At 43.0% G+C, this 12,063-nt stretch overlaps 1 protein-coding gene across 5 annotated transcripts in view; it reads left to right on the top strand.

Moving 5' to 3' along the window:
• Positions 1-12,063, top strand: part of ELMO1 (engulfment and cell motility 1) — a 525,187-nt gene that overhangs the window by 502,122 nt on the left and 11,002 nt on the right. For all 5 annotated transcript variants that reach the window (XM_025873160.2, XM_025873157.2, XM_025873158.1 and 2 more), the window contains one exon: positions 8,657-8,739. In XM_025873160.2, the coding sequence (XP_025728945.1) occupies positions 8,657-8,739 (83 nt within the window). The remainder of the gene's footprint in view (positions 1-8,656; positions 8,740-12,063) is intronic.

Here is a 12,063-nt window from a genome sequence, read left to right as displayed (position 1 = left end):
AAAGTGAGAACCCCTGAGCTAGATACTGCCTGATACTCTGCTCTGCATGGTGATTTCCCAAAGTTGGCTTCACCAGTAAGTAAATATTTTAGAAGAGCAAAAAAAAAAAAAAAAAAAAAAAAATGAAAGAGGGGTGCCAGCTCTTATTTTTTTCAAAAAAAAAAAAATATTAAAAAAAAAAAAAAAAAAAAAAAAAAAAATGAATTGACAGTGGGTTGCCAGCTTTTAATTTTGGCAAAAAAAAAAGTGTATTAAAAAATGAGATCTAACTAAAATTTAATATCGCATTCCTTTCATTAAGAAAGGGCTCTTGATCATGAAAAACAATATGAAAGACATGAAAGACCTAATCTTGGAATTTTGGCAAAAAAAAATGTATTAAAAAATGAGATCTAACTAAAATTTAATATCGCATTCCTTTCATTAAGTAAGGGCTCTTGAGGGTGCCTGGGTGGCTCAGTTGGTTAAGTGACTGCCTTCGGCTCAGGTCATGATCCCGGAGTCCTGGGATCGAGTCCCGCATCGGGCTCCCGGCTCAGCGGGGAGCCTGCTTCTCCCTCTGACCCTCTCCCCTCTCATGCTGTTTCTCTCTCTCTCTCTCTCAAATAAATAAATAAAATCTTTAAAAAAAATAAAAAGAAAAAAGAAAGGGCTCTTGAGCATGAAAAACAATAAGAAAGACCTGAAAGACCTAATCTTGGAATATAGGACAGTCCTGTCTACTAAATTAAATTTGCTTTATTAAAAACTCACAGCTGTGTTCATTTTCCTCTGTTTGCTATTAACTGGTGAAAAACTCACTGGTGAAACCTCCCTCATAAACTTAGAACTTTCCAGAGGTCAGCAATTTGGAATCACTGCTCTGCAGTGGTAAAATGAGGAGTTAAAGGTTACTGTTGCTCAAGGCAACCAGAAGTTCTATACAAAGTCTTCCATAGTCTCGTTCTAACCTGATCAGTAAACAGGGAAAATGGTCTGGGCAGAACACGAACACACACACACACATAGAGCTTGATTTATTTTTTTTTACCCATGTGGGCCAGTGAATTGGCTCTCCCACTCACTGGACATATTATTTATCCCCATTTTTATAGGGATATAGTCTTCTTCTCAACCCACAGAAGGGATATAATCTTCTTCTCAACCGCCCCCAGCTCTACCAAGGCCTGCACCCCCAAGAGCCCAGGTGAAAGTAACTAGCTATAAATCCGGAGTGCCAAAGCCAGGGAGAACCAGCTTGCCAGGGTGGTCGCAGAAGAGCAAGGCCAGATCTGCTAATCTCCAAACAGCTTTTGGTAGTGGCCATGGAATGATACTGGTTCTGGGAAAGGGTTACAACGGTCCCTCTGACAGTGGCTCCAAAGACTCTAGCCTGCCCCTTCTTCTGAAAGCCAGTACCTCAGAGTTCAACAGAGCTGCTCCATCACCAGGTTATCCATTGCAGGATAAACCAGGAATGCATACCTGTACAGGTGTATGCACATAGGAGGGTGTGTGTGTGTGTGTGTTGGTGAGATAGTATCTGGATGTGCGTATGAGCCAGGGAGGGCATGTATTCATGTAAGAAGTAAAATGGACCTAGTATGTGCCTGGGATGAGCAGGCCCCAGCTTAGAAAACTCAAGTTGACTGCTTCAGCCCTGTCACTGGTTTGCATTTAATTCCAATTCCGCATTCTGCCCATCCTCTTAGAGCCCTTAGAAGTCATAAACCTCATTCCACTAGAAAAATGAAATGTTCCTTTAATTAATATCAAGTGCCATTGCTCTTGCCATGTACAATTGCCCTCTCCTGAGACCAAGGGGAAAATTGTCTTCCGCCCCTCGAGTTAATCAGCGCTGAATATTGAGATATTGATGAATCAAAGAGTGTAATTGAATCTTCTTAATATAGAGAGGGTGAGTAGAAATCGAGGGCCTCTCCCTAGCTGTCATCACCCCTAAAGGTTTAGAAAATCTCTTCTCATATTACTTCTGTTTCGCAGGAGATACGGCCCCAAATTCCAATCACCACGTTTACAGGCTCTCATCGTTCCCACTAGACACTAGACTCCGCAGCTTTCCAGCCGTGCCCCAGGCCCCTCAGTGCCACCCTTTGAAAGAATCTAGGCAAGAGCTCCTCACTCCCACATCAAAGGGGCCAGGGAGGAGAAGGCTCACCCCCTCACAAGGCGATTAAGCCTGTTAGGATGAGAGGAGCAGCTGAGAGAGCAAAGCAAAGTGGGCTATTTGGGTCACCGAAGCACCGAGAATAATTCAGGTTCCTTCATCTACAGAGACAATTAACTTTGATTATTGATAACGAGAATAATTACAAACAACATTTATTGAGTGCTTACTATATGCCAGGCACTGTGCTAAGAGCTCTACATAAATTACCCTCTCACCAACCTGGAGAGGTAGACATCATTGCCCTTCTTTTATAGACAAGGAAACTGAGGTACAGAAATTTTTAAATAACCCATGGCTAGTAAACAGTAGAGCAGAGATCTCTGCGACCATCTAACTCCATAGCCCCAGCTTTTAACCACGACCCTGTACTGCCTAGCTGAAAAGCCAACAATGATCCTGCTCCAGCGTTAGGACGTCATTCTTGGGGCAACTCTCTGACGTAGCTGATGCTAGAGTTCCACATTGCAGACGAGGAAGGTTAGGCTCCAAGCACTTTAGCCCAAAGTGGAACAGATCCAGTGGTGGATCTAGAATTCAAAGGCAGTCTGTGACTCCAAAGGCACAGCCCCTCCCACTGCTCTGTGCTGCCAGGTTAGAGATCGGATTCTTCACAGAACTGTGCAGGGGTAGGATCGGCCTGTCCCTCTTCTGTATCACCACTCACAAGAGTGTCTATGGAGCAGGTGCTCATGGCTTACTAGCTACTTCCTGGGGTGGTTTCTGCCTCAGTTTGGCTCCCAGTGGTGAAAGCTTAAACTTATTTTGGTGGCCACACTTCCTTTTTCAATTGTATTTTTGTTTTAAATCACAATTCCAGTTCCTTCCACAGATATTAGCAGTTCAAGAGTTTCCTGGAGTGTCTGAAGTGATCACCACATGTTGAGCATGATTTGGGGTGCTGACACCTTCCAAACATAGGGAGAAGCCATGACCAAGCAAGAGAGCATATAGAGTAGAAGAAAAAACAGTCCCAACTCTGACCCCCACTAACTATGTGACATTGCATAATTTACTTCCTCTCTTTAGGCCTCAGTCTTCCCATCTGTAAAATGGTAGTATTGAATGAGATTGTCTCAGTCCAGCTCAAACTGAGAAAAGGATTTAAAGAAATGAAGCCATGCCCCAAGGATTTAGAGTGGGGTGTAGGGCGCCAGCAGGGATGCTTTTATTTCTCTTATCTCTGGGCACCACTTCTTTATACTGCTGCCACATAAAAAGAGCCTAATGGAAACACCAGCCTGACTATGAAGCAATCAAGAGCCCTCTCCTGCCTCCTCAGAGTGTAGATTCAAGAGACAGGAGTCTGATTTTGCTCATGGGAATAGAAAGGATGCATTCTAGCCCTTCTGATGCCTAATCTTCCAGTGCATCTAGAGAAAAACTATGCAAAGAGCAACCTTTAAAAGCCACACTGTATTTTTAGAATTTTGTGTTTCCTCTTAGCCATAATCCTGTGAGTAATACAGCAGCTTGTCTCCTTGACAGGGGACAATACATATTAAAAAATAGAATATGTACTGCTATGAGCACGGTGGAAAAGTGCCTTTTCTCCCCTGAAGCCTTCTTATTAGAGATTCTGAAGACTACTCCCACCATCGACTTTTGTGTTCCTCTTGTCCCGTTCCATATGATGGGTTTTCAAAACCAAAGGGTAACTTAGTATTTATAGATTGTAGAAACTCTTTCTAGTTCATTGACCATGTTATATATTATACAACAAAAGACATTTTTTGCAAGGTACTTGTAACTCGAACTCCATCTGAAGCTTGAGAAGGCTTTTGAATTGGTAGGTTAACTCTTTCACAAATTCACTTCAGTGGTGGAGGTCCAATTGAAAAGCAAACATGGAGTCAACCCAATTTCCTAAAGTGCCCAAATGTCCCCTCCTGGGGTAGTGATTGGGCAATCAGATTGACCACTGAGGGGAACAGGGCTGATTATTGGTTATAAAAACGGATTTCAGGAGAGCTGAAGTCCATGAGTGGTCAAAAGTAGGTTCAGGAATTATAGAGACCATCTATAGGAAGATGTCAATCCAAAGGGGCAGGGAAGGCATCCAAGATAAAAGATCACGCTGCTCACAGTAGGCCACATTGCTGCATTATGCTGCAGGAACAAACAGCTCCCAGATCTCAGTGGCTTACAACAAGAGTGTATTTCTCACTCACGTTACATAACTGGCATGGGCTGTGGAAGGACTGCTCTACACAGTCCCTCAGGGACACAGCCAGTGGCTACCATGCCATCCCACAACTGTGCATCTGGATGGAACATGTGGCCTCTTCAGTTTCTGGAGAGGCTGATGGATGTGGACTTTTTACTGCTTCCTTCAAGAAGAGACATGTATGCCATTGCCTCTCACATTTTGCTGGCCAAACCTAATCATGTGGCCCCACCTCACTAAAGGTTGCTGGGAAGTGTAGTCTTCCATATGCCCAGAAAGAGAGGAAAACCAGATATTGCCCAGCACAAGTAATGCCTGCCAATGTGATCGAGAATCAGGACTGCAAGATGAAGGAGCAGACGTGGTGGGAGAGATAGCAGGGAGTATGTGCAGAGATCCCTGGAAGAGTTCATGACAACCCCACTTTTCTCTAGGGTTAGAGAAAGCTCTAGGGCTGTCAACAGATTTGAATAAAGTCTTAGCAATTTTAGGGGACCTGGAAAATGTTAGCTTTAAAGGGCCTTCCTGTTGTATCATTTTGATATTCTATGTTTCATAAATTCATCTTCATCTAGATCTCTCCCCCACAAACCAATTCTTCAGTAAAAGTATGTGAACCTTAATTATGAAATCTCTCATCATCTTCATCATTAAGGGAGTCTAAGTCATTGATTACTCGAAGTTTCTGCAGATCCTAAGAGGGCCCCAGGATTCGCAGTCCCTTGTGGGACTAAAAGATTAGGGATTGGAGAGGGACAGGTGACTTCACAGTTTTGAAAGTGTGGTTCCAAACGATCTTACTGCCTTCTCTCTCTCAGATGATCTTGGTAGAAGTTTTAAATGCACAAACTTGTGCCCTCTTTTATCTTCCTCCCAGTCCTGAGTAAGACATGAGATAACATCATTTTATCTAACTGCATTATTCTCAGGATCTCCAAGATAAATACCAGCTACCATTTCCCTATCAGAAAAGAATGTTCTCGGAGAATTACAGACCAATATCCTTGATGAACATGGATGCAAAAATTCTCACCAAAATACTAGCCAATAGGATCCAACAGTACATTAAAAGGATTATTCACCATGACCAAGTGGGATTTATCCCTGGGCTGCAAGGCTGGTTCAACACCTGCAAATCAATCAACGTGATACAATACATTAACAAAAGAAAGAACAAGAATCATATGATCCTCTCAATAGATGCAGAAAAAGCATTTGACAAAGTACAGCATCCTTTCTTGATCAAAACTCTTCCGAGTATAGGGATAGAGGGTACATACCTCAATATCATAAAAGCCATCTATGAAAAACCTACAGCGAATATCATTCTCAATGGGGAAAAGCTGAGAGCTTTTCCCCTAAGGTCGGGAACGCGGCAGGGATGTCCACTATCACCACTGCTATTCAACATAGTATTAGAAGTCCTAGCCACAGCAATCAGACAACAAAAAGAAATCAAAGGCATCCAAATCGGCAAAGAGGAAGTCAAACTCTCCCTCGTTGCAGATGATATGATACTGTATGTGGAAAACCCAAAAGACTCCACCCTAAAACTGCTAGAACTCCTACAGGAATTCAGTAAAGTGGCAGGATATAAAATCAGTGCACAGAAATCAGTGGCATTCCTATACACCCACAACAAGACAGAAGAGAGACAAATCAAGGAGTCGATCCCATTTACAATGGCAACCAAAACCATAAGATACCTAGGAATAAATTTAACCAAAGAGGCAAAGGATCTGTACTCAGAAAACTATAAAATACTCATGAAAGAAATTGAAGAAGACACAAAGAAATGGAAAAACCTTCCGTGCTCATGGATTGGAAGAACAAACATTGTGAAGATGTCAGTGCTACCTAGAGCAATCTACACATTCAATGCAATCGCCATCAAAATACCATCCACTTTTTTCAAAGAAATGGAACAAATAATCCTAAAATTTGTATGGAACCAGAAGAGACCCCGAATAGCCAGAGGAATACTGAAAAAGAAAAGCAAAGCTGGCGGCATCACAATTCCGGACTTCCAGCTCTATTACAAAGCTGTCATCATCAAGATAGTATGGTACTGGCACAAAAACAGACACATAGATCAATGGAACAGAATCGAGAGCCCAGAAATGGACCCTCAACTCGATGGCCAACTCATCGTTGACAAAGCAGGAAAGAATGTCCAATGGCAAAAAGACAGTCTCTTCAACAAATGGTGTTGGGAAAATTGGACAGCCACATGCAGAAGAATGAAACTGGACCATTTCCTTACACCACACACAAAAATAGACTCCAAATGGTTGAAAGACCTAAACATGAGACAGGAGTCCATCAACATCCTAAAGGAGAACACAGGCAGCAACCTCTTCGACCTCAGCTGCAGCAACTTCTTCCTAGAAACATCACCAAAGGCAAGGGAAGCCAGGGCAAAAATGAACTATTGGGATTTCATCAAGGTAAAAAGCTTTTGCACAGCAAAAGAAACAGTCCACAAAACCAAAAGACAACCGACAGAATGGGAGAAAATATTTGCAAATGACATATCAGATAAAGGGCTAGTATCCAAAATCTATAAAGAACGTATCAAACTCAACACCCAAAGAACAAATAATCCAATCAAGAAATGGGCAGAAGACATGAACAGACATTTTTCCAAAGAAGACATCCAAATGGCCAACAGGCACATGAAAAAGTGCTCAACATCGCTCGGCATCAGGGAAATCCACATCAAAACCTCCATGAGATACCACCTCACACCAGTCAGAATGGCTAAAATTAACAAGTCAGGAAACGACAGATGTTGGCGGGGATGCGGAGAAAGGGGAACCCTCCTACACTGTTGGTGGGAATGCAAGCTGGTGCAACCCCTCTGGAAAACAGTATGGAGGTTCCTCAAACAGTTGAAAATAGAGCTACCATATGATCCAGCAATTGCACTACTGGCTATTTACGACAAAGATACAAATGTAGGGATCCGAAGGGGTACGTGCATCCCAATGTTTATAGCAGCAATGTCCACAATAGCCAAACTGTGGAAAGAGTCAACATGTCCATCGACAGATGAATGGATAAAGAAGGTGTGGTATATATACACAATGGAATATTATGCAGCCATCGAAAGGAATGAGATCTTGCCATTTGCAATGACGTGGATGGAACTGGAGGGTGTTATGCTGAGTGAAATAAGTCAATCAGAGAAAGACATGTATCATATGACCTCACTGATATGAGGAATTCTTACTCTTGGGAAACAAACTGAGGGTTGCTGGAGTGGTGGGGGGTGGGAGGGATGGGGTGGCTGGGTGATAGACATTGGGGAGGGTATGTGCTATGGTGAGCGCTGTGAATTGTGCAAGACTGTTGAATCACAGATCAGTACTTCTGAAACAAATAATGCAATATATGGTAAGAAAAAAAAGGAGAAGAAGATAGCAGGAGGGGAAGAATGAAGGGGAGTAAGTTGGAGAGGGAGACGAACCATGAGAGATGATGGACTCTGAAAAACAAACTGAGGGTTCTAGAGGGGAGGGGGGTGGGGGGATGGGTTAGCCTGGTGATGGGTATTAAAGAGGGCACATTCTGCGTGGAGCACTGGGTGTTATGCAGAAACAATGAATCATGGAACACTACATCAAAAGCTAATGATGTAATGTGTGGTGATTAACATAACAATAAAAAATTTTTAAAAAAAGAATGTTCTCTTTCTTTAATTGAGTTTACTTCCGTTGTCTGTAAAATAGGGATTAAAAAAAAAAAAAATACCTGCCTCACAGAGTTGCTGTGAGAATTAACGAGATGGCAGAGAGCAAGAATTTGGAGAGTGAGTGTTCAGATCCAGATCGATTTTTTTTTTTTTTTGGTAAGTTTGCTTCTCCTCATCATCCAAAACTCAGAAGCTAATAGATGCAGCTACTGTAGCAAGAGATAGCAATGTGTGCAAAGCACCTGGTGTTCTTTCTGGTAGCAGGAGCTAGTACCAGTATTAGTACCACTGGTAGTAATAGTATTACTGCTGATTCTGGTACCATCACTTTTACACAACCATGATGGGTTTTCCTAGGGATTTGTTTTAGTGAACCAAATTCTGCTTGTGAACATAGATTTGTCTCCCCAGGGATGCTTTTGAGCAGAATATAAGAATCCATTTCAGCATCTGGTCCTGGGATTTTGCCTGACGTCTCTTTCTCTCTTTACCTCTTTTCTTTCCTCATGTTGCAGTAGTTTGAGGAATGACAACTGTGCTCGCAGACTCCGCGCTCAGCCCTGCTTCTTTCCTGACATCTCGGCTCTCCCACAGTGTAGTGACTTTCATTTTCTCTTCTGAATTGCAGTGCCGGTGGCAGATATCAAAGCTGTGGTGACGGGGAAGGACTGCCCTCATATGAAAGAGAAAGGTGCCCTTAAACAAAACAAGGTATGATTTCCAAATTCTTGCGAAGAGTGCTATCTGCACAGTGCAGTCAGCGACTGTGGGGGGCCCGGCCCCGCGTTACTAGCAATGCGCGTGTGCATGCGTGCACGTGCATGTGCTATTGCATGTCACTTACCCAGCTCTCCTTTTTCCTTCCCTGACTGCTTTTATATCCCTTAGACTTAGGCTTTCACTGATCACTTACAAATCCCTCCCTCCGCCACCTCTTCCATTCTCTCCCTTCCTGTCTCCTGACAACGCTAGGAATTGCCTCCCCACTGTTGTCACCCAAGCCACCCTCAAGCCTTCTCCCTTCATCCCCATCCATTCTCTGGGCCTCTTCTAGCCGCCCATTTATGTTCGTGTTCTCCCTTCCCTGACTTCCACCTCAATCTCTTCCATTTTCTCCTGCTGTCCTTACCTCCTCGGTAGACTCTCTGGAGTCTCTGTGAAGCCTGGGAAAGGCAGAGACCAGAGGATTCAAAACATTTTAGAAAACTTAAGGGCCTGATAGCCTTCAGCGTCATGGAAAGTACTGGGAAATAACTCAAATCCAGCTTCACCCTAGAGGTGAATATTGCTTAAATCCTCTTAATACCGTAATATTTTTCACCCTCCCCTCTTAGTTTACCAACCAGCTGTTCATCATAACAGCCCAGGTTCCATACTAGAGGGTGTGGGAGGAGACACTAGCCGAAAAGATGAAAGAATTTCCTTTGCCCCCACTTTGCAGGTATTTGCCTTTGGAAGGGCCACCAGGGAGCCAATTTATTGTTTCTACCTCTTGGCATCTTGTGATACATAGTACCCCTCCATGAACAAAATTATCTAGATTGATCTGGGTGCTCCAGCCACTTTGGTACCAAAAATATCCCATAGATCAGTTGTACTGTAAAAGTACTATTTAGTAAGATAAAGGGGAGCAGATACAGCCGAGAAGGCCGATAGCAAAATCATTGCTTCCTAAGTCACATAAGTATAACTCACCTCAACTCTGTGTGAATTCCTTCTTTGTCAAGCCTGTCACAGCACCATCATATAATGCACTTAACTGACCAGCGTAATGATATAAGGGCATGCCTCAGAGTCTGTTGGTCACCTGTTACACAGCATTTCTCTCTTCTTTATGATATGGGGAAACGGATTGTACCGCTCATCAGATTTCAGACGAGCATCCTTAACTACACCAGCAAGTTCCCAGTCTTCATGGTATGCCTCCTCTACCACCTGATATGCAGAGCACAGTCTCAGGGAGCACTGGCTCTGCTCAGTTCCGACACTGGCTCAGCTCAGTGTATATACACTGGAGCTGTATGTATATATACACTTGGAGCTGAGCAGGAAATTAGCAGCAACAAGAGTGTATAATGCAGAGAAGGCCAGGAAGGGTGTAGTTTGCAGCAAAACAGACTGCCAAGACTCATGCACTCTGAGTAGGGATAGAGAGAATTAGGTAAAATGCATGTGAAGAGACTGGTTTTAGTCCCAACAGGTGAGGCGCTTGGGAATTGTCACTCCTATCCTTGTAGTAAGAAGAAACGGAATAAAGTGAAAGTCAACAGTTTTCTTGGACCTACCAGGGAACTGAGGTTGCAAGGCAAACTGCCACCATGGAATCTGGAGAGTCAAGTGCATCCAGAGATCTGCCCACCTGGGGCAGAATCCACTGGAGCTATAAATCGTAGGATCACTTAAATGACAATTCTGATTAATTGCTGTAGGCTGAGTGTGGGCTAGTGTGAGGGTGAAAAACTTGGGGTTTTAGTCTTCTGGGGGGGCGTACTTTCATGGGCTTTACCTCCAGTAACCCTAGCGGATTCTCACAGTGAAGAACTGAAAAGGACCACCCCTCATGTGTCTGGCAGAAGAAGAGGAAGAGTAATCATGAAATATGCCAGAGCCTTCTCCGTAACAAATTCCTGTTCTCCAGACCTTTTTTACTATCTAGAGGAAGAGAATTTCTCCCATTTTATCTTTTATTTAGATTTACTTCATTCGTCATTCATACCCATATGAGATTGAGTATCTTCTTTCTATCAGATCTGTGCCAGGAACTAGGAATTCAAAGATAAATACAACCTGGCCCCTGGCCCTGGGGGTCTAGTACATATAAGACTTATGTGCCAACATGCAATGATAATTCAATGTTGTCTATACTCTGGGACATTTATTTTTTTTAATTTAATTTAATTTGATTATGTTATGTTAGTCACCATACAGTACATCATTAGTTTTTGATGTAGTGATCCATGATTCATTGTTTTCATATAACCCCCAGTGCTCCATGCAGTACGTGCCCTCCTTAATACCCATCACCGGGCTAACCCATCCCCCCACCTCCCTCTCCTTCAAAACCTTCACTCTGTTTCTCAGAGTCCATAGTCTCTCATGGTTCATCTCCCCCTCCAAAATCCCCCCTTCATTTTCCCCTTCCTTCTCCTAATGTCCTCCATGCTCTTCCTTATGTTCCACAAATAAGTGAAACCATGTGATAATTGACTTCTCTGCTTGACTTATTTCACTTAGCATAATCCCCCCCCCACTTCCAACCATGTTGATGCAAATGGTGGGTATTCATTCTTTCTGATGGCTGAGTAATAGTCCACTGTATATATGGACCACATCTTTATCCATTCGTCTGTTGAAGGGCATCTCGGCTCTTTCCACAGTTTGGCTATTGCGGATATTGCTGCTGTGAACATTGGGGTGCATATGGCTCTTCTTTTCACTACATATGGTTCTTTTTTTCTTTTTTTCTTCTTTTCACTACAAAAACTCTGGGATATTTAAATAGAGGGAGAGCCCAGGAGACTTCAGAAAGGCTCCCAGGGGAAAGGGTGTCTGAGCTGGGTTTTGAAAAGGAATTGCTAAGCGAGAGGAAGACTTTCTAGAAAGAGGAGAGAGTATGTGAAAAGCACAGGGTCCTTCCAACATATGAAAGAACATCCTCTGATCGAGAAACATTGAATTCAGAGTACAGGATTGAGGGACAAAAGACCAGAGAGACAGAGGACCGAGAGAAGAAAATGGGTTGGAGAACTATTGGCCGATAATGTTAAGACAGATTAGGGCCAGAAAGTTATAGCTGCCTGAAGAAGGCAGTATTCTCTATTATTATGTACTACATGAATGAGTAATTTTTGCCTTCTAAAATAGAAACCCAAACTCATAGATCTATAGATGAGCAACAGTGTATTTTAGCTATGAAATCTACTGCTATGCCTATGGCCATATTCAGCACACTCACATGCCAAGTTATATCCTGTGTCTTTGCCCTTAAGACGACCTGAATAGATGGTGGAGAACCAACATAGTTCAAGGGAATGC

This window comes from Callorhinus ursinus, unplaced genomic scaffold, assembly GCF_003265705.2.
Source record: "Callorhinus ursinus isolate GAN/ISIS: 27379988/994484 unplaced genomic scaffold, GSC_fseal_2.0 scaffold12, whole genome shotgun sequence".
NCBI classification, from domain to species: domain Eukaryota; kingdom Metazoa; phylum Chordata; class Mammalia; order Carnivora; family Otariidae; genus Callorhinus; species Callorhinus ursinus.
Note: the sequence above shows the minus strand (reverse complement) of the source record. Positions and strands in the feature narration are given on the sequence as shown.